The following is a 23,974-nucleotide window of genomic DNA, read 5'->3' as shown; positions in this document are numbered from 1 at the left end:
ACTACTTTACTACTTATTACCTCATTTTATTGTCACTTTCTGTCTTTGTCTAATTTGCAAATAAGTTGTCAGCCAGTTTCCTGAGGACAGACTTCTTGCCTTAAAGATATGTCTGTAATGTCTCCCTGGTACAGTATTTGTTGGTGATTATCATATTTAAGGAATTAAATTTCACTTTGCCTAGCTTGACTTTCAAAAAAGCAGATGAGTGCAACATTTTTAATCTTTATTCTGAGAAAAACTTCTCTTTAAATAAATAGATCTTAATATTCTGGGCTTTTTGGGTCTCTTTTAAGACTTTTCTCCTCGTTGGTGATTATATTGTCTTCTAAAATTTTATACTGTAAGGCAGATGCTGCAACTCTGTGAACTCTGGTAGAAATATTTTTTGAAAGGATCATCTACAATTTTGTTTATCTGATTGTTATAAACTCTCCGTTTAGCACAATTTTGTCTGCATGCAAAGTAACTGCTCAATATGTTTGTTGAATTACAGTGTTAAGGGTCTCAGCATGGTAAATGATATCATTAATTCCTATCTTTTCTATTAAAATCATCATTTTAGTAAGGAAAGGCAATAATATTTGTAATGAACTCTCTTGTTAGTAGGTTCTACAACTGAAGAGGAAAAATTATTTTAGTATTTTTATTTAGTAGTCATCTATATCTAAGCATTAACTTTACCTAACTTCTTTTGATTATGGGTTGGAGTTTATTATAATAGAAATATATTTTATGTTTAGCTATATGAGATTAAATTTACTAAAATAAATCTCAAGTAAATTGAGTCAGATTGTATTTTCATAATTTGCATTCTAAGATTATCTATCTGATCATGTAGCTTTTCTGAATATTTATAGTCTAGATTATTTTTTTCATATCTATGAAAATTGCAAGGCAACTTAAGTATTCTATAAAATGTATTTATATATTATTTGTTGTTGTTTAGTTGCTAAGTCGTGTCTGACTGTTTTGCAACCCCATGGACTTTAGCCCACCAGGCTCCTCTGTCTGTGGAATTTTCCAGGCAAGAGTACCGAAGTGGGTTGCCATTCCCTTATCCAGAGGATCTTCAGAGGATCCAGGGATCAAACCCTCATCTCCTGCATTGGCAGGTGTATTCTTCACCACTAAGCCACCTAGGAAGCCTGTTTATATGTTATAGACCCAATTATTTTATTAAGCTCTTGAAATAAATTTATTATCCTTTGGATATTTATCTTTATCATTTTAAAATTCTGCTTTTAAAATATATATCATTGTTTCTTGAATGTCTAATATATTGACAAAGTTGAGGGAGAAAAGGTGATAATTTTATAGTATCTACAAACTATATGTGAATGTTATATAAAAAATCATAATTTATGATTTACCAGTACTGTATATCAATAAGGCATATAATCTCTATTTTTCATTCTGTGTTCCTTCTCTTATTTCTTTAGATGAGTATCTTTTTGTTTTTTCATGCTGATGTATCTAATGCCCCACACTTGAACACTGATTGCTGTATCTCTTTATATCATTAATAAAACTGCATGAGATACATAAAGCCCCTTATTAATTCAATGGCATCTTATTTTCTAGATGAAAAGCCAGTAAGTGTGGAACAGAATTCTATGCTTTGTCCTGCTCCTACCCTGCATGAAGTTGGAGAGTAAGTGCTTCATTAAAACATTTAAAAACTTTTTAGCTACAAATTATAAGGAAATTGTGACCCAATACGCAGTAGTTGTTTTGTCTATTGTTGATATACAGATTGAACATGGAATAGTAAAACCTAGGCAGATCACTCTGGTTAGTACTTTATATGTTTCTTAGTAGATTTGAAATTGGTAAAGTCTTTTTTATTTTGTTTCTTAAATATTGATTAAAAGACTCTATAAATATTTATCTGGGTAGGTTGGAGATCTGTTGTTAGAGTCTTTAAACAGTAAAGCCATGGCCAGTGTTTTGAATTTTAGTGTATTGAATTTACACACACACACACACACACAAATTTCAAAAATGGGATTTTGACTAATTACTATAGTATTTAAATATTAAGATTGAAGAGCAAAAGGAATGTGGCTCAGTAAGGCACAACTTAGACTAGGAAATATTTGTTCTTTAAGTTGTGTCCCAGTCCTGTTAAGGTCTATATTCATATGTTCTTTGGTATGGCAATAAACCATGATACCTGGATAAACTAAAAGCTATTTAGTTTAGAGGAAGGGCTATTATTTTAGTCACCTAAAATAAACAGATAATTTTATCAGTATCTTAATATTTTCATCTGTGACTTTTCCCCCTGCTCTCTTTATTGTGCAGAAAATGACTGTGAATAGTTCACATGTTCTCTTGTTCAACAGTTCAGTTCAGTTCAGTAGCTCAGTCGTGTCCGACCCTTTGAGACCCCATGAATTGCAGCACGCCAGGCCTCCCTGTCCATCACCAACTCTCGGAGTTCACTCAGACTCACGTCCATCGAGTCAGCGATGCCATCTGGCCATCTCATTCTCTGTCGTCCTCTTCTCTTCCTGCCCTCAATCCCTCCCAGCATCAGAGTCTTTTCCAGTGAGTCAACTCTTCACATGAGGTGGCCAAAGTACTGGAGTTTCAGCTTTAGCATCATTCCTTCCAAAGAAATCCCAGGGCTGATCTCCTTTAGAATGGACTGGTTGGGTCTCCTTGCAGTCCGAGGGACTCTCAAGAGTCTTCTTCAACATTTAGGATAATGAATAGGATACAGTTCAGAGAGGGAGGATTATATTTTCCTTTGTGGAACGTAAGAAAATTATTTTAGCAGTTTGAAGTTGACTTGAGCACTTGAATTATGTGGGTGCTTAAATATGCAGGATATCTATTGGACATTGGTTCTGGTCAACTGAGTGAACTGGAGTGGTATCAACTTTCTATTTTAAATTGGTTATAAAGGGCTGTATAACTTATAAAAGCAAGACTATCAGAATCTTTATTCTTTCTATAAAAAAGTATTTGTTTTCTTTGTCATATAATAATTTAGCAGTATTGGTAACGTGCTTATATCAAATTAGACTGCTTTGGGATTTAAGGCCTGTCCATTTTACATTGAGCCATCTTTACCCCAGGGGCACAGTGGGGCTCAATGTCTTTCTGAACAATACTGTCCTGTATTAACAATAGTAAATCTATTGACTTAAAGTTTGGTCTTATTTTATTGAATCTCTGACTCCATATTGATTCCCCTGATTGTTCCCCCAGTCTGCTTTCAGAGCTGTCTTCTCTATCTTAGTCATTGGCAGCTCCATCCTTTTTGTTTGTTGTTCAGGTAAAAAAAAAAAACTTTGAGTCATTATTGATTTCTTTGGAGAAGACTCTTGAGAGTCCCTTGGACTGCAAGGAGATCCAACCAGTCCACTCTGAAGGAGATCAGCCCTGGGATTTCTTTGGAAGGAATGATGCTAAAGCTGAAACTCCAGTACTTTGGCCACCTCATGCGAAGTGTTGACTCATTGGAAAAGACTCTGATGCTGGGAGGGATTGGGGGCAGGAGGAGAAGGGGATGACAGAGGATGAGATGGCTGGATGGCATCACTGACTCGATGGATGTGAGTCTGAGTGAACTCCGGGAGTTGGTGATGGACAGGGAGGCCTGGCGTGCTGCAATTCATGGGGTCGCAAAGAGTCGGACATGACTGAGCGACTGAACTGAACTGAACTGATGTAGGCCATCAGCAAATCTCAGCTCTGATTTCAAAATATATTCAGAATCCAGTCCTTCCCCACCACCTCCACTGATACATCCTAAACCAAGCCACTGTCAGTTCTTGGTTAGGTTATTAGCCTCTCAGATACTCTTTCTGCTTCTGTCTTTGGCAACAGTGATTCTATTAAGACAGATCAATTTATATCACCCCTTCATTTATCCTTGATAATGAGTTCTCCATTATACTGAAAGTCTAATCACTGCAGTCAGTGTTCTACAAGGTTCTACAGGATCTGGCCCTTGCTGCATCTCTGACTTATCCTCTTTTGCCCCTTTGTTATGGGCACCCTGGCCTGTTTGCTCTTCATTAACCATGTGAGCTTACTCCCACTCCAGCATCTTTTACACTTGCTGTTCTCTCTGCTTAAGAGACTCCTCCCCTCTTGTCTCAGTTGCTCAACTTCTTCAAGTTTTGTTTATATATCATCTTCTCAGTAAGCCCTTCCCAGTTACCCTATTTAATCATACATAAAGTCTACTCCCTCCTTTGAGTCTAACACTCTCTATTTCCTTTTCTTGGTTTACTTTTTCTCCAAAGCATTTGTTTGTTTGTTATTGTGTCTCCTTCCTGCTGGAATGAATTTGTTTTGTTTCTTGGTGGACATGATTCTGGACACATAATAAATTTGTGAAATATTTGTTACATGTTTCTCAAACGTTTTGATTCATTATTTATATATAGACTAAAATGGTGCATTTGGTTACTGGGTATTTTAAGTAGGAGAAAGATGGTCAGAATTCTGTTTTGGGGGTCATCCCATTTAAGAGAGCAGAAAACTAAGTTGGATTTTTCATAGTAATGACTAGTAAGGTAAGACAGCTTACTTTCTTCTCCAAAGTACTTATAAAATGCAATATGCCTGTTCTGTCCAACACTGAATTCGTTTTCTGTAGAACTTGCCTTGGGGCACAGTCCCCTTTTGAATAGGCTGCCACACATACCGCTTGAATTTTTTAGTGATTTGTAGACAAATCCTCTTCTCAGCTTGCTGGTGGGTGAAATATTAACGTCAAAAACCAGACAAATGATGGTTTCTCGTGCCTGATATTTATTATGTCTTATATGATTTTTAAACAATATCAGGCACAAGAAATCATCCTTTGTTTGGCTTTTGGATGTTACTATTTCACCTATAAGCTAGCTGAGAGTGTTTTGGAAGGAGATCTGTCTAAAATAATTTTGCTTTCCTCTTTTTTGTATCAAGTACATGATACCACTGAGGCAAAATTGGAGAAGATTTTGTTTGTTACTGTGTTGGACATTTGGCGACATCATTATATGTTCCACTGAGTACTTTGCAAGTCATTTGGACCTTTCCTCTGCCTTGCATTTCCTTCAGATATTTTTGTAGGTGATGAGGCCTCTTATGAGATTGGATTAAAATCAACACCACTGAAACAGTTTAGCCTTGTAAGGTGACTGATGCTTTACTGTGTTTGTCTAATTAGCTTTTGGCTAAGGATTCAAACCCATTAAGTCGCTAGTTAGTCTGTGTTTCAAATAAACACATCTGGCCTAACAATGAATGAAGGTTTTTCCTGTGTGAGGGTGACAGATGTGGTGATGGTTCCCCCTGTTCTCTCACTTAAATAATTAACAACATGCTGGTGAAGTAACCCTAGACAGACAGCCTCAAAGCCAGATGCACAGTCTCAGAGCTGGAGCCACAGACATGTGCCTCATCTCATTAGAGTGCTCGCTCAGTCCCTTTCTTATCTTTATGTTACTTCCTGAAATACATTTTCTTTGAGGATGATCCCTTTAAAAATCCAGGGCTCATGAATTTTGGTTTGAAAGAGGCTTCATATGAAGATGTTTTCTTGGAGATGGGAATTAAGAATGCAGCAGGGTAGCTAGGACATAAGTTTGCATTTGGAAATTGATGTCATAGAGAATCCTGTGCATAGAGTAGCCTGGTGGGCTTACAGTCCATGGGGTTGCAACTGATGTGACTTTGCATGCATGTACAGCAGCATGTCAGGGAGAAACCAAAAGTTAAAGCTATCTGGGCCAATCTTTTCCGGGTATATCATTGCTTAGTATTGCTGGAATGGATCTTTGGAGTCCTTTCTTTGAGGGGATATCTGTGTATTACATTTCTTTGTTTGGTAGAGAATTTTACACCAAAATGCACAGATTCTTAGTCATTAAACAGAAAGAATGTAAAGGAGGTAGTTCTTTTCTATTTTTTTTTTCCCATTGGACACAATTTAATTTTAAAAAATGTCCTATGGTTAAACATATTGTCTTACCCAGAAAGATGTACAGATTGGAAGGTAGTTTCTGCCAGTGGTTTATTTGTACCAAAACGTCTTAAGTAGGAAGGACTCTGTGAAGCCCTGCGGATCCCACCCTTTCGAGGGCAGTCGCCTTTCGAGTGGAATGTGCAGGTGTCCCCATTCTCGCGAAACGGGCTCATTTGCTGACCCTCGTTTGGTGAGACACCAACAGTAGCACAGCTGCTCTGCACTAGTTGAGATCTCAAACCTGTAATTTGGCAGGAAGAACAGAGCAAGTTGGGTAAATATACATAAACACATTGTGAAGAAAGAAAACCAGAACAGAATGAACCAGAGCCTTATCCTACAGCTTGTTTGATAGAGATGATTTAAGGAGGCATATGGTATAGTTAAATGTGCTTTCAAAAACATTGGCCAGAGTCTTCTGGCAAATATGAAATAAATATCTCAATCAGATGAAACTGATAGTATTAGTCCTCTTAAAAGGCTGTGTGGAAAGACAGTTGACAGAGTGTTTTGAGTAAGAGGAGGTGGGACATCAAGTGTATGTGGAAAATTTGAAGCAGCTGATACTGAAGGATCATGGAGATGCATGTGTGGCAGACTTGGGGTTAGAGCCTGACTTGGTGATAGAATCTTATTTTCTTCAGTGTTGTTATTTTTTTCAGTATAATGAATTTTGCCTGGAATAAAATTGATTCCATTTCCCTTTCCTGGTTTGACAAATTCTGCCTTTAGCCTAGCTTCTCACATGAACAGTTTTAATATATTTGTATGGTTAGGTGAATTTCATCTTGTCAGGTTTTTTTTTTTTTTTTTTTTTTTTGAGAAGGAGACTTGACACAATTTTTTAATCAGAAAAACTCTTTAAAAAGCACTCAAAAACTGAGGTGATGAATTGATCCTCAGCAGGTGACATGCTGGATGAGGCTGCTTTGCTGCACTGGTTTCCCACTTCCCCCCTTGTTCAGGGTCCAATCAGAGCCGTGCCATAGCTGCAGGGCCCCTGCTGAGCTCATGGTTGGACCGAAGACCTGAATTGTGTGACCTGTGAGCCTAGCCACCTTGGCCATGGTTGTTCTCAGTAGTGTACTGAATCACTTCAGTCGTGTTCAACTCTTTGCGACCGCGTGGACTGTAGCCCTCCAGGTGCCTCTGTCCATGGGATTCTCCAGGCAAGAATACCGGAGGGGGTTGCCATTCCCTTCTCCAGGGCATCTTCCCGACCCAGGGATTGAACCCATGTCTCCTGCATTGCAGGAGGAATCTTTACCGGCTGAGCCACCAGGGAAGGCCGTGGTTGAGTGCTTCCAAATAACAAGCTGCTTCTGAGCAAAGCCATGGCCTGAGATGAACTCCTTATAGTAGGGGACCAGCGGATGGAGCATGCCCAGAAGCATCCACAGCACTTAGGCCCCATAGCAGACATTCTAGATGTGAATGTGTCCATCATTGGGTTTCCTTTCAGTTGCCAGGACATTGGCCTGCCAGAGACACCAAGCTACAGCCTTGACAGCCTCTTGTGCTGGGGTGAATGTCTGGAGGGGAACTCAGCCACTCATTCCAAGACCACTAGGCCACAGGGTGGCCAAATGTTGTACATTTTTGTATATATGTTGTTGTTTTTAGTCACTAAGTCATGTTTGATTCTTTTGTGACCCCATGAACTGTAACCAGCCAATGTCCTCTGCCCAGGGGATTTCCAAGGCAAGAATACTGGAGTGAGTTCCCATTTCCTTAGGGGATCTTCCCAACCCAGGGATCGACCCGTATCTCCTGCATTGGCAGCCAGAGCCATAGGGAAGCCCTGTAAATGTGATAAATTCACCTAATCTGCATTGAATCTTGATCCTAAATATGATTTTCAGTTCTGGAAATTACCTTTTAAGAGAAACAATAATTAATTCACGTACATTCAGGGGTGGCTAATAGAATGTGGTCAAGTGTTAAAATGTTAAATAGGATGCAGTTAAAATACTGAAAAAGACATAATCTAGATGTGACACCTCAGCTTCCTTCAAACTTCAGGTCTGTTGTGTGAAAGATAGATTTGATTTATTCTGTATTGCTCCAAGAACAAGAGAAGAATGAAAGGTAAAGGGAGGCACATTTCAGCTCAGTATAAGGAAGAGATCTGTAGAAATTAGAACATTTAGTGAGTGTTTTGGTAACTAAAAGTGTTCCAGGAGGGACAGCCATGAGATGATACAGAAGATGTGGTAGTTCGGTTGCCAAGTCGTTTCCAACTCTTTCAACCCCATGGACTGTAGCCTGCCAGACTCCTCTGTCCATGGGATTCTCTAGGCAAAAATGTTGGAGTAGGTTGCCATTTCCTTCTCCAAGGGATCTTCCTGACCCAGGGATCAAACCCAGGTCTCCTGCATTGCAGGCAGATTCTTTACCAACTAAGCCTCTGGGCAAGTAAATATGTATTTAAATCCTCTTATAGATCTATTTCTAAATGTTATATTATTAAAGATTTTACTGTTATTAAGACATATGACGTTTTTGGATGAAAGACACTAAAAATCGAGTGATCTTTTCCAAGCATCATTTGAACACTTTTGAAAAATACACAGTGCAGTTAAAAAGGGGTTATTTTCAGTGTAATACTGAAAACATTTCCAATACAACTTTAGATGTGATCCAGTACTTCTCTGATAAAGCATTTTTTTCTTCTAAAATCTAGCAGTCTTCCTGACTGCAGTGTATTTGTTTCAGTTTTATATAACTATATTGAGTATCTCAAAAAGAAATTATTTTATTTAATGATTTTATCCTTTTACCCTTTGAAGAAAATATTCTTAGATGAAACATTAATTTACATCTATATTCATAACTAGAAATTGAATCTTTATTCACAAATATGAAATTTGACTTTCAACTCATAATTTATTATGCATAAAGCTAACTTTTAAGAAACTCTTCAGAGTATTAAATAGTAGCACTTGGTTTCAAAATATCTTCAGTTGACATAATTTAAATAACTTTTTGAGTAGTTACCAGTTTAATTTTCAGTATATGCAAATTGGAGGTAAATTATTTATTTCAGCAAATGTCTTTCACAATTTTATTTAATTTTTTCATCTTTTTTAATGGATCATAAAATGGCAGTCTTTTATTGGTTATGCATAAAGTAAACAGCAAATGAATACTTTGCAAATAGGTTACTGTGGATTGTCAACCATATTTCATGGAGTATGAAATTTGTCAGATCAGAGTAACCATAACATATGGCACTGAGCTGTTCTCCTGTTTTGGAATTTTCATACATCTTTAACATTAAATAAAAGCACTGTGACTGTTAGTACCTTGAATTTTATTTACTTCATTAAATATCCCAATACTATTGAATAATTTGTCATGTGGAAAACATTTAGTACATTTGAATTTAGTTTTATTGCTATTAATTTGAGAAGCAATTGACATTAAAACGCACTTCCAACAGTCTTTTTGTTAAGATGTTTAGGTTTCTTCTATCCTTCTACTTAAAAATATTCTGAGGAAAAAAAAATATTCTGAGGATGGAGCAAAGAGAAAATGAACATTTGTATACAATTCTAAACAATGTAGCACCAATTTGTAGAAAACAAAGTTGAAAGAGTCGTGGGTTCTGAGCCCCACCTTCCCTTAACACCCAGAATTATCTGCATGGTGGGCCAGTCCTGTCTCAGAAAGTTCTCCCTTATCTTTCCCAACTTCGTAGTCCAGCCTCCCTGGCTGTTTCTTCTCTGATGTCACCTGTGCTTCCTCTTCTTGTGGTTCCTTGTCAGTTTTCACCATGACTGGATTCCTAACCCATAAACTCGCCTTCTCGAAGGCTTCCTTTTAGTGCTGATGAGCTCCCAATCTCCAAACAAGATCTTTCCCTTAGCTTTAAGCCAATTTTTCAGGTGTCTACTATCCAGATGTCAACTCACTCACTTGTATTTCCCCTAGGCACCTTAAACCTGAAGTTCCCAAATTAAACTCATGTACTTCCATTCAAACCTATTCCTTTCATGATTCCTATTCAGGATTACCCACCTTCCTGTGCAAGACAGAAACTCTGAAGTCATCTTTAACTACTCCCTTCTTCCTCACTTCCTGCATCCTATAAATGTCCAAGTCCTTTCTATTTTTAACTCCTTAATATCTCTCAGTTTTCATTTTTGCCCTACCCCCATTGACACTATTTGACTCAATTCTACTTTGGTTTTTATTTGAAATGTACTAAGAAATTCTTAAAAAAATTTTTTTTTAATTAAGATAACATTGGTTTATAATATTATATATGCTTCATGTGTGCAATGTTAACTTTTGACTTCTGTATACACTACAGCGTGTTTACCACCAGAAGCCTAGTTTCCATCCGAAGTAACTCCATTTATCCATTTCACCCCCTCTTCTCTGGGAGTCATCAGTCTGTTCTCTGTATCTATGTGCTGCTTTTGTTTTGTTTGCTTGCTTTTATATTCCACATATGAGTGAAATCATACATACTTGTTTTTCTCCATCTGATGTATTTCACTTAGTACTCTCAAGATCCATCCATGTTATCATGATAGCAAGATTCTGTCTCCTTTAGGCTAAATACTATTCCATTGTACATGTACACTGTACATCTTTAGCCATTCATCGATCAGTGGACGCTTAGGTTGCTTCTATATATTGGCAATTCTAAATAATGCTGCAGTTAACATCAAGGTACATAAATCTTTTGAGTTAGTGTTTTTGCATTCTTTAGATAAATACCCAGAAGTGGAATAACTGGATTTTATGGTAGTTCCATTCTTAACTTTTTAAAAAACCTCCATACTGTTTTTCAAAGTAGCTGCACCAATTTACATTCCTTCCAAGAGTGGAATACACCATGACTTTCTTAACTGGTCTTCTACTGTAGAAATTATTACTCTTCCAACCGTTACGATGCAACACATGTGATATTTGTAAAACACAATTATGACCAGATTTCTACCTGTCTTAGAAGTTCATAAGACTAATCCCAAACATCTAAATATAGCATCCTGGGTTCTTCATGATCCTTATCCTATTCTCCTTTTCAGCTTCAAACCATATATTCTCACTGTCATATTCTGTGTTGCTGCCATATTGAATGACTTTTTAGTTCCTTGACTATTCTGTGCCTTTCTTATCTTCTAGATTGTCAAATAGTGCTCCGTCTTCTTAGATTCCTTTCTAATCTCGTTTCCAACTAATTCTTGATCATTCTTCAGGATTCATCATAGAGATGACTTCCTGCAGGAAACCTTTGTTGATGCCCTCATGCAAGGCTGAGTTACTTGTATTTCATACATTGTGCTCTAGTACCTTTCTGCTGGTACCTATTTTAGTTAATATCACATTCTATTGTAATTGTTTTATGTGACTTTTTTTCAGTTACATTGTAATTCTGTGTTTTACTTGTTTTTGCAGCCCTATTACCAAGCACAGCCTTGCTTGGCCTGTTGTAGGTAATTTATAAATATTAGAACAATAGACTGGTTGAGCGATTGGTTGAACTTATTGGCAGACATTCAGAAACCAATTTGCAGTGTAGTTTTAAGTGTTAAGTTCAAGCACACAGTCAACACAGTTGTAATGTTGGGTTTTGTCAAGATAACATTTTGTAACAGGAAGGAAATAGCTCTGAAAATTTTCTTTAAATAAACTTGCGTGATATTATATTCTAGGCATTTTTCGAACAATTTAGCTTTCTCTATATGGAAGTAAGGGGAAGAGAAATTCTTTAAACAAAAAAGTATTGGGCAATTATCTCATTGCTGCAATACATTCTTCAGTATTATCTATGTTGCTTTTTAGCTTGGTATAAAAGTATTTTGATATTCTGAATAATTTTTTTGACAAGTAGTCTGATGTTACAGTAATGTATAGAGTATCTGCTGTGTTCTAAGCACTGTGTTGGACATTTTGAGGACATTATTTTATCAAGCTTTTTTCCCCCAAACTCTGAAGTAGGTACAAGTATCCCCATTTTACAGATTAAGGAATGCAAGATTGAGAGTATAGTGACTAGGGTTCAAACCTAGAACTCCTGATTCCCCAACATGTGGGCAGAATCTATCCTCTTTTACAATTTTATTTTATTCTTGGGACAAATAAAGATAAATTCTTGACTCACCTCTCACTGATGTGTGGAATTACATAAAAACAATGACTTTAATACATTTTTGTCCATAATTAAGTTTCTGTAACTGAGAGTATGAGTTCTACTGTTCTAAACATTACTAACCAGCAACAGAGGTTATATAGCGATCGGAATGAGAAATCCATAAATTCTAGCAGAATTACATAAAATATGACAAAACATGATATGCATATATTGGAGTCTCAGGGCAAAGAAAGGGCAAGTTAAAGGATGAGGTGGCTTTATCAATCTGTGTGCCATCAATGGAGGGGCAGAGCTTTGGACAAAGGTACCAACTCATAACAGTGCCATTCAGTTCAGTCGCTCAGTCACGTCCGACTCTTTGCGACCCCATGGACTGCAGCACTCCAGGCTTCCCTGTCCATCACCAGCTCCTGAAGCTTGCTCAAACTCATGTCCATCGAGTTGATGATGCCATCCGACCATCTCATCCTCTGTCGTCCCCTTCTCCTTCTGCCTTCAATCTTTCCCAGCATCATGGTCTTTTCCAATAAGTCAGTTCTTCATATCAGGTGGCCAAAATATTGGAGTTTCAGCTTTAGCATCAGTCCTTCCAATGAATATTCAAGACTGATTTCCTTTAGATTTGACTGGTTTGATCAAACAGTGCCATTCAGATCCAATTAGATCAGATCAGTTGCTCAGTCGTGTCCGACTCTTTGCGACCCCATGAATCGCAGCAGGCCAGGCCTCCCTGTCCATAACCAACTCCCAGAGTTCACTCAGACTCATGTCCATCGAGTCAGTGATGCCATCCAGCCATCTCATCCTCTGTCGTCCCCTTCTCCTCCTGCCCCCAATCCCTCCCAGCATCACAGTCTTTTCCAATGAGTCAACTCGTCGCACGAGGTGGCCAAAGTACTGAGTTTCAGCTTTAGCATCATTCCTTCCAAAGAAATCCCAGGGCTGATCTCCTTCAGAATGGACTGGTTGGATCTCCTTGCAGTCCAAGGGACTCTCAAGAGTCTTCTCCAACACCACAGTTCAAAAGCAGCAATTCTTTGGCGCTCAGCCTTCTTCACAGTCCAACTCTCACATCCATACGTGACCACAGGAAAAACCATAGCCTTGACTAGACGAACCTTTGTTGGCAAAGTAATGTCTCTGCTTTTGAATATGCTATCTAGGTTGGTCATAACCTTCCTTCCAAGGAGTAAGCGTCTTTTAATTTCATGGCTGCAGTCACCATCTGTAGTGATTTTGGAGCCCAGAAAAATAAAGTCTGACACTGTTTCCACTGTTTCCCCATCTATTTCACATGAAGTGGTGGGACCGGATGCCATGATCTTCGTTTTCTGAATGTTGAGCTTTAAGCCAACTTTTTCACTGTCCACTTTCACCTTCATCAAGAGGCTTTTGAGTTCCTCTTCACTTTCTGCCATAAGGGTGGTGTCATCTGCATATCTGAGGTTATTGATATTTCTCCCGGCAATCTTGATTCCAGCTTGTGTTTCTTCCAGCCCAGTGTTTCTCATGATGTACTCTGCATATAAGTTAAATAAGCAGGGTGACAATATACAGCCTTGATGAACTCCTTTTCCTATTTGGAACCAGTCTGTTGTTCCATGTCCAGTTCTAACTGTTGCTTCCTGACCTGCATACAGGTTTCTCAAGAGGCAGATCAGGTGGTCTGGTATTCCCATCTCTTTCAGAATTTTCCACAGTTTATTGTGATCCACACAGTGCCATTATCATACCAATAATCTCAAAATATTTTTCTAAAGAAACAACAAAATGTAAAAGCAGAAATAACTTTTAGAGTATGTTTTTAAGGCTTGCAACGTTTCTGAAAAAACTACCAGCAAATATATATCCATATAAAAATATACAGATATATTCACAAATAAGTATTTTATATAGTAACAGTTAGTTGCTCAGTCATGTCTGACTCTTTGTGACCACATGTACTATAGCCCTCCCAGGCTCCTCTGTCCATGGGATTCTCTAGGCAAGAATACTGGAGTGGGTTGCCATTTCCCTCTTCATTGTATAGTAAATGCCAATGTAATTAACCACGAGCAATAACATGAATGTTGTAAAAAGTTGGAGGAGTGACAGTTTTGCCAGTGAACAAAAATTAGATATCAGACCCTAAAGCATTTATCGAGGATTAAGGTAATGTGCAATAGAAGTGAGAGCCTTTGACTACAGAGTCAAGAGAAGTCCAGTTTGGGGCAGGTTACCTTTTTAAGCTTTATGTTCCTTATTTGGAAAATGCAGATAATAGTATAGCCTCCCTCAGTGGATTGTTGTGAGAATTAAATGAGAAGATGCGTAATGCATTGGGTTTGACAGCTTATGGTGAACAATGTCAGATTCACGATCTCCGAAGATTTAGCTTCGGGGCCAGGGACGAGGCTTGATCACTCAAGAGCTTTTGTATAGCAGAGTTTTATTAAAGTATAAAAAGGTATATAGAAAGCCTCTGACATATATATCGGAAGGGGGATGGAGAGTGCCCCCCTTGCTAGTCTAATGGAGGTCTTACATACTTTTACCAGACCCACTCCCACAGCATAGATCTTGACCCTCTTCCACAGCATACATCTAAAGATAACAAGATTAGTCAGAAGGTCCTTGTTAAAAGGGAGAAGCATGTCGTTGAGCAAGATACATCCTTAGTAATTATTGTTATATAATCCTTAGTACAGAGCTTAAGGAAAAACATACCCTTGAGCCATTAACTCTGGGCTTAAAGAAAAAAACATTTTATGTGACTAAGATGAAGGAATGTAGAAAAAACCGATTTGTCCTCTTCTCCTCCTGGAGAACTCCAGACCCCTTTCTCCTCCCCAATGGCTTTGGACCCCTTTCTCCTCCTTGAGGGCCCCAGACTCCTTATCAACCTACCTAAGAATTAACTCTCTCAGGTTCATAGTAAGGAATTGACAAATGCCATCATTATTAATATTGTTGTTAATGGTAATAGTTTGATAATGCTACTACTGCTCTCAGGAAGGGGAAGGTTATATTGTTTCAACTGAATCCATGTATCCAAAGAATCATCAGGTGGATTTCCATGTCTGTGGAGACTTAACTCAGTTTTATTTCACCAACCACATGATACTGGACAGATTTTAGGAATAATACGCAATTGTTTTGGTTGCCTACAAGAGCTCATCAGCATGCTATGGGGAACTATAGAAAAGAGTGAACTTTGTTGTAAAAATATCTTCTGTTTTTATTCCATTTGGATAATCATTAAATGTTTTGAATGTTTCCTTTGTTAATTAGAGAACTGGTTCATGTCTGGTGAGTTCTACCTGCCAGATTATGAACAATTTATGTCAATGTCTACTGAGCCCTTCAAAGTTGAATCAATAAGATTATCTGCAACAATCACGCAGTGTTATGACTCAAATAAATCTTGCCCAAAACCAAAACCATGCCTTCTGTGTCATATGCTTTCTGGTGCGTGCTTTAGAGTGGAGGAATTAAGATCTAGGAAACATTATTTTTGGATTCAACTATGCTTAGTCTTCAAAAAAGCAAAACAAAACAAGGCACTCAATTCTGCAGAATAAGCAAGTAATTTTAAATTTACCTTCCTAAATAAGCCACTTCTCATTCTGTGTTGGAAGTTCACAGAAGTTCAGTAAAGTTGACATAAACACCCTAAGTTCTTGCTTGTTTCTGGATTTAGTTAAACATATTTTTAAAAACAAAATGTTTTGAAGGGAATAATTTACAGGGAATATTTTTAATAGGAGTTATCCTGAATTTTGAAGAAGAGTTTAGCTAGAAGTTTACTAGTTTTATCTTTCCTGGAGACTCTAGCACTGTAAAAACCCAAGCTACATATCACATTGAGAGAATAATAAAAAAGAAAAACACAATAAGAACTTTCATTTCTTCAAGCCTCAGTGGTATTATGGAAAGAACTCGAAATTTGTAAGAATCCTGTCTTTACCACTTTGGACAAGGTAATTAGCATTTTGGGGCCTTATGTTCCTCAGCTATAAAACTGTGAAACTCCTTACTTTAAGAGTTATAAGAATTAAATGAGATAATATCATAAAATGCCCAGGATAGCATCTGGCAGGAACTGAATAATATTTGTCATCTCTGCCATCATTATTGGAAATCTTACCAGTGGCTTGAGATTGCTTCTGTTTTATTCTGTCTATAACTAATAGTGTTTGACACACAATTCAAGGCCTAGAGTAGAACTCTAATAAATTTAATAAGATTCTACTAATCCAGAGTAATTAAGGCAAAGTTTCTGGCTCTTAATTCTTGGACCTTATAATATTTTGTGAACACTGGGGCATGGTGTGGTATAGAAGCTAGATTAACAAAATGTTGCCTATTTCACTTTAGTGAATGGATAGCTTTGTTTTCTTGGTATATTGATTATTATAGGTAATATACTTTGTAAACTCTTTTGGAAAAGAGCTGTTTCCTTTAAAAATCTCCTTGTCACTATTCCCTCTTTGCTATCTTCTGTGGTGGTTTAGTCGCTAAGTCCTGTCTGGCTTTTGCGAACCCATGGACTTTAACCCACCAGGTTTCTTTGTCCATGGGATTTCTCAGACAAGAATACAGGAGTGGGTTGCCATTTTCTTAAAGCTATGAAAAAAAAAATTACCAACTGATCCCAATTAACGAATTACTATAATAAAACCTGAATTAATGAAATTTTAATTATTTTAAATTATAATTTGAAATCATATTTTCAAAATGAGAGCTGTATTTTAATTATAGTAGTTCTCAGTAATGGACAAAAATTATTCTCTCTTTTCTCTGCCTTTTTCAGGATATGTTAAAATCTTGGGTATTTACAACAAATGCCTACAGATATTTACATGTATTATTTTTTTCCATTCAGCTTATCTCTGTCTTTCATTATCACTTTCTCTGTATTTTATCTTTGAATGGTTGGTTATTTTTATATTCTTAAACAAAGATCTTATAATAATTGTAATATCTACAGACAGGGAAAAGCGAAATGGGATGGAACGATTTTTCTCCTTTTTATAAAGATTTTTGTGAACCTGAAAAATCTCAGCATTTTTCTGCATTAAGGAATTCTTCTAAATTAAATTTTTGTCCGAAAGATAGCATTTTTAAACTAAAAGGACGACTATAGGAATTTTTCCTGTTTCTATTTACATTAGTGCCTCTTTTGGAAACAATTGAATCACTTAAGGAATTTGCCTCTAGCTACTGAGTAAGGGCTGGAACTAAGAAAGAAAAAAGCTAACTGACCAGACACTTGACTTCTAAAGTAGACTTTCTGGTTACTTTTGAATTATTTAAAGAAAGAAAAATCTCCCACAAAGCTCTACTTTTTAATTCATTGTTAATTATTGTTTCTTCATTTTCTTTCAGAACTCTTCATGTTTCAGTGAGTTTTAATGAAGGCAAGTCTGTCATCTCGAGTTCACTAATAGTCACAGCCACGGAATGTGTAAGTCACAGTTTGCATAAAGTTACCTTTTAAAAATAACTCTACGCAGAAATAATTTATGGTCTTTCGGTGTCGCTGCACACTACAGTGAAGTACAAGGATGACACTGAAGACCGTCTCGAGGAAACACTTGCACTTGTAGACTGTTCTGCATTTTCCTTTAGTTTCATTTTAAAAGGGATTTTAAGCGAGTATAGGTTGTGTTTTGACATTTATAAAATTGGAAAGTCATATCAGAATAAGGTAGGAGAATGATTTCCAAATGAAGATATTTTTTTTATTAAAACAATAACTATAAAGAAAGTAATGTCTTCTCTTAATGAAGGTTGCATTGTAGTATCTAAGACATTTATCATGGTTTTGAAATTATTAGTGCATCTTAATGAGTGAGCTTATTATTTTGTCCATTTTAATGTTGGTATTTTTGCATGAGTAAGGAATTTGATTTTGAAAGCTTGATAATATCTTGGCTTAAAACTATATTGAAGTTATAATTTAATTGAGGTGATAGGTTTGTATCATAGATCATAGTGGACCTAAAATGCAGTATTTTTAGATGTAAACTCCATTGATAAGACAATGTTTTCCTTAATTTTGGGGGTTTAAGTCTTGATATTAGATTGTTGAACATGAAAACACAAAGCATTAAAAGGAACTGATAACATGGCTATTAGTCTTATGATTGCGTTTTCTTTGTAAAAAATAAATAAATCAGAGCAAAAAAAAAAAAAAAAAATTCCTGCCCTTCAAAAGACCAAAATCCCAAACCTAAACATTGTCCCACATCTCATGATTTCATGAGATGGTTTTACATTTTGATCTTTTACTTTGAGAGACATCCTTCCTCCAGAAAAAAAAAAAAAAAGGCAACTCAATATTATCTGTATAGAGATAGTTTATTTCTTCTTGTAAGAAAACATTGCAGGGAAAACAGCATCCATATGGACTCTTGGGTCATTATTGAATTCCCTGGATACCTCTTTTTCAACACTTGTTTTCATTTTTTTATTTTAAAAATAGCTAGGCCCTCCCCACCCCAACTCGGCGTTTTCATCTTCAATTCATGTTGCAATTTGTAGATTTTGTGAATGTTGCAGTTTGTATATTTTCTGGTCCCTCAGGATGTGGTTGAGATTACAAACATTTGTGGTTTATGGTTTCTCAGTGTTCCCTCACTGATATGGCATTCTTTCTCCATCCCTCCTATTCTGTACCTCTAGCTGTTTTTGTTTTGTTTTGTTTTGTTTTTTACCTCTCTTCCACTCAAGTGTGGTTATAGGATCTTTATCTGGATCTTATAACCAGACACAGTTTCCATGTACAGGGATGCTGAAGTTATATTACCCGTTTGTAATTTATAGGTTGTATATTTCCTAGAAAGAGGAAGTCTTTCTAGGTCTTGCTTGTTTTCAGGAGAGTCAAGATCATGGCATCTGGTCCCATCACTTCATGGCAAATAGATGGGGAAAGAGTGGAAACAGTGATAGACTCTATTTTTTTAGGTTCCAAAATCACTGCAGATGGTGACTGCAGTCATGAAATTAAAAGACACTTGCTCCTTGGAAGAAAAGTTATGACTAACCTAGACAGCATATTCAAAAGCAGAGACATTACTTTGCCAACCAATGTCTGTCTAGTCAAGGCTATGGTTTTTCAAGTAGTCATGTATGGATGTGAAAGTTGGACTATAAAGAAAGATGAGCGCTGAAGAATTGATGCTTTTGAACTGTGGTGTTGGAGAAGACTCTTGAGAGTCCCTGGAGATCCAACCAGTCCATCCTAAAGGAAATCAGTCCTGAACATTCACTGGAAGGATTGATGCTGAAGCTGAAACTCCAATACTTTGGCCACCTGATGTGAAGAACTGACTCATTGGAAAAGACCCTGATTCTGGGAAAGATTGAAGGTGGGAGGAGAAGGGGACAACAGAGGATGAGATGGTTGGATGGCATCACCGACTCAATGGAGATGAATTTGAGTAAACTCCAGGAATTGGTGATGGACAGGGAGGCCTGGTGTGCTGCAGTCCATGGGGTCGCAAAGAGCTGGACATGACTGAGCGACTGAACTGAATGTGACTAGAGGTGGTTTAACAGTAAGGTGATTTCAGAAAAAAGGGACATTAGTTGTATCAAAGATGGAGAGAGAGTGTGGGGACATGTTGTAATATTAAACAAGGGATCTCAGTCATTTCCAATGAGAAGAGATTTGAGGGAAAACTTGAGGAAGGTGAGGGAGTAAGCCCTGAAGACCATGTAAGGGAACAGTGTTTATGTGGAGGGAGCAGCTAAAACAGAGCCTAAGGTGGGACTGTACCTGGCTGGCTTAAAGAGGAACAGGCAGCCAATGTGTAGGGTAAAGGCAGCTAGGGGAGGAGGAGGATTGAGATGAGTAGAGGAGAGTAGAGGGAGGGGAGAGATCATAGTGGGTTTTATAAGTCATTGTAAGGACTTGAGTTTCTCTTCTAAATGAAACAGGGAGCCATTGGAAGGTGACATGGTTGTTGTTGTTCAATGCCAAGTCTTTCTGAGTCTTTGTGACCCCATGGACTACAGCATGGCAGGCTACCCCATCCCTCACCATCTGCCCAAGTTTATGTCCATTGAATCAGTGATACCATCCAATCATCTCATCCTCTGTCTCCATCTTCTCCTTCTGCCTTCCATCTTTCCCAGCATCAGGTTCTTCTCCAGTGAATCGGGTGTTTACATCAGGTGGCCAGAGTATTGGAACTTCAGCTTCAATGTCAGTCCTTCCAAAGAATATTCAGGATTGATTTCCTTTAGGATTGACTGATTTGATCTTGCTGTCCAAGGGGCTCTCAAGAGTATTCTCCAGCATCACAGTTCAAAAGCATCAATTCTTTGGAACTCTGCCTTCTTTATGATCCAACTCTCACATCTGTACATGCCTACTGGAAAGACCATAGCTTTGATTATATGGACCTTTGTTGTCAAAGTGATGTCTTTGCTTTTTAATACATTCATTTTGCATAGCTTGCCTTCCAAGAAGTAATCGTCTTCTAATTTCATGGCTACAGTCACCATCCGCAGTGATGACATTGTATGACAGTGTGTTAAAAGGATTATTACCTACCAGGGTTCTTGGCCTCCTTCATCAATAGAAATTGATCAGAGGCTAGACAAGAAATTCAGGCAAGATTTTACTGGGGCCCTTGTTGTAGCAAGGGAGAATGAGAACACACAAGAAGTTCCTCTGCTTTCCTGCTTGCTGGGCAGGGAGTTTGTCCCTTTTATGGGGTGAGGGTATTGGTGTGTCCAGGGCTTGGGCCAGTGGGGTGGCTTAGGTGGTTGCCCACCCCTTAGGTGGTGTTGTGTGCAGCAGGCTTGGGCAATACCCTGCTTTTGTTCCAACTCTTCAGAAGTGGCAGTTTGGTTTTTTGGTATCTTTGTATCTTTTGTCCAAAATTTGCCCTAACTGTGCATGCATACATGTATTTTTAGTCCCTTACAGTTTCTTTGTATTTTGTTGTTGGAGGAGAGGCTTGCTGCTGCTGCTAAGTCGCTTCAGTCGTGTCCGACTCTGTGCGACCCCATAGACGGCAGCCCATCAGGCTCCCCCATCCCTGGGATTCTCCAGGCAAGAACACTGGAGTGGGTTGCCATTTCCTTCTCCAATGCACGAAAGTGAAAAGTGAAAGTGAAGTCGTTCAGTCATGCCTGACTCTTAGCGAGCTCATGGACTGCAGCCCACCAGGCTCCTCCATCCATGGGATTTTCCAGGCAAGAGTACTGGAGTGGGGCGCCACTGCCTTCTCCGGAGGAGAGGCTTAGGTATGAGCATTGCAGCACTGTGCAGCAGAGGGTCTTGGGATCCATGTCTGTCTCAGGATCATTCTGGTTGGAGTAAAAACAGTGGAAGGAAAGCTTGAAAATAGAACATTTAGATCAGATTATCAACAACCTGGAAAAAAAAGAGCTTAGAGTTCATCCTACAAGTCTGTGATTCCTCAGCTTTAGTACACAGAGCTGTCATATTAAAAATGAATGAAGGAAAGAAAATCTGTGTTCATGAGAGGTTGAGCTTAACTCTGTGGAGACAAAGTTTAGAGAGTTTTTTCTTTCCAGTTTTATTTATATAATTGACATATAGCACTGTATAAGTTTAAGATGTACAACATAAGTATTTACTTACATAACCATGGGATGATTCTTTTTTTCCTCATTAGATTTAGTCATTATTTTTATTCAAGCTCAAATATGTCTGGTTTTGTTGTTACTAAGTCATGTCCGACTCTTTGCAACCCCACGGACTGCAGCACGCCAGCCTCCCCTGTCCTTCACTCTCTCCCGGAGTTTGCTCATATTCATGTCCATTGAGTCAGTAATGCTATCTAACCATCTTATCCTCTGCTGCCCTCTTCTCCTTGTGGATGGTAGTAATATTACCCTTTTATCGATATGGAAAGTGAGACTGGAGCTGATGAGAAAGGACCAGTGGATGTGTGCATTACATCTCTATTCAGAATAGAAGAGGACAGTGGGTAATACTATGATATAAAAAATAGTGGGCATTGTATTTATGTGATACCTAGCCTTTCAGGCATATTTGGATATGATAATTAGGGAATGTTTTGAAATATTCAGATATTGGTAATTAGGTTAGTAATCTTATTCATTCTAGGATGATGTTTTTGGCTCTTCATAGGCATTTGAAAGTCACACCAAATAAAATACCATTGCCTTAGCAGTTGATTAATCCTTTGTGGAAATCCCACAAATAAAGAATCCCCTCTGTTCTCCAGGAGCATCTGGGCTCAGTCCTACTAAGGCACTTATGTCACTGGTCTGTAATTTCCTGTTTACTTCTCTGCCTCTCTGCAGTCTGGGGCTTGCTCACTGCCTCCCTTTTGGTGCCTGGTGCTCACACAAGGCAGGTGCTCCAAATTCTTTGTTAAAGGAATGAATGACAGTACCTATATATTTGAAGTGGGGATACTAAGGTTTAGATTTAAGAGATTTAAGTTTAGGGTCTGAGGAGGGCTTAGACTTAGGCTGTCTGTTCTCTCTCTCTCTTTCTCTTTTCTTTTTAATTTTGGCCATGAACAGGCAGCATGTGGGACTTTAGTTCCCTGACTAGGGATCAAACCCATGTCCCCTGCTTTGGAAGCACAGAGTCTTAACTACTGGACAGCCAGGGAAGCCCTCAGGGAGTCCATTCTCTTCATTTGTCCCTTCAGAAGGTCTCTTAAATGTGTCTCTGTTTATAAAAATGCAGTGAGAGATATTTGTTCTCCCCTTTGGAACCACTGCTTTTCTGATTCTTTTAGAATAATACACTAAGAATGTATTTTCTAGCAAGAGATACATTCCAGACACTGCTAAGCCTTGCACATGTGCTCAGCACTTTATGATGTAATTCTCACCACTGAAGAGAAGGCTGTTATTATGATCTTAATTTTACAGATGAGAAAACTTAGGAACACAGAGAGCCACCTCCAATCTTTAGTGCCTGTCTATGCAAACACAGTAGAAGGTGCTTCCTCTCGTAAGTGGATCTAACTCTCAGTAGGGTACACACAGCTTAATGCACAGAATATTAAATGATTTCAGCCTTCACTGCCCCCAAGAAAGGGGAGACTGGGAGCCTGGAGAGTCTGGAGGTTAAATTATTTGCTCAGTTTCATAGTCGAGTAAATGCTAGAATTGAGAATTGAACCTGTCTGTCTGTCCCTGTTGCACAATCTTCCATTCATTACCAGGTCCTGATCTGATTTATGTAAGATAAAGGTTGGCATTTTTTTTTTTTTTTGTAAAAGGTCAGATAGTAATTATTTTCAGCTTTGGTGGCAATACAGTTGCACTCCCCAACTCTTCCATTAGCGCAAAGGCAGCTATAGATATATAAACAAATGGGCATGGCTATGTTCAACCAACTATGTACACTAACCTTTGAATTTCATGTAATATATTTTTATTTCAATTTTCCCAGCTGTATAGTAATGTAAAATATTTGTTTTAGCTTGCTAGGTATCTTATGAAATTGATGAGCTGATTTGGCCTGATATGGAATATTTCAAAAGAATCCAGTAAATGAAATCATCACTTATTTTATGACTGTTTTTTTTCTTTCCCAAGCTCTCAACTCATGGAAATGGAGTTATGGAGATCTAGTTCTCCTTTTCTGTTTCTATTTTATTCTAATGTGGTTGTTGTGATTAATTATTTTCTAGATAAATTGCAACATGCTAGTCACAAAGTTTTGAAACTTTTGAGTGATTCATCTTTTCTTGTAGTTATTTTGCAAGTACAGTAGTAACTCTGATTTGTTTTTATACTTCTTTAATGACTAGAAGTTCACTAGAAGTTCACATCTGTTTGGCAGAGTACAGTTTTTCATTGTTACCCTATAGCTTGCTTTGAATAAAGAAAAGGAAGTTAGATGCAGGTGAAGTTCGAAGACTGAATGCGTCCAGGACAACTAGAAAATA

General features: G+C 37.9%; 1 protein-coding gene across 1 annotated transcript in view; it reads left to right on the top strand.

The window, feature by feature from the left end:
* The window catches only part of ANTXR2 (ANTXR cell adhesion molecule 2), a 180,332-nt gene that overhangs the window by 46,188 nt on the left and 110,170 nt on the right, over window positions 1–23,974 (top strand). Inside the window, exons 10-11 of the mRNA XM_019962996.2 lie at window positions 1,585–1,654; window positions 17,445–17,523. Coding sequence (XP_019818555.2) covers window positions 1,585–1,654; window positions 17,445–17,523 — 149 coding nt within the window. The remainder of the gene's footprint in view (window positions 1–1,584; window positions 1,655–17,444; window positions 17,524–23,974) is intronic.

The sequence above is a fragment of the Bos indicus genome, chromosome 6 (assembly GCF_029378745.1).
Source record: "Bos indicus isolate NIAB-ARS_2022 breed Sahiwal x Tharparkar chromosome 6, NIAB-ARS_B.indTharparkar_mat_pri_1.0, whole genome shotgun sequence".
NCBI lineage: Eukaryota > Metazoa > Chordata > Mammalia > Artiodactyla > Bovidae > Bos > Bos indicus.
This window is presented reverse-complemented; position numbering and strand designations above follow the sequence as displayed.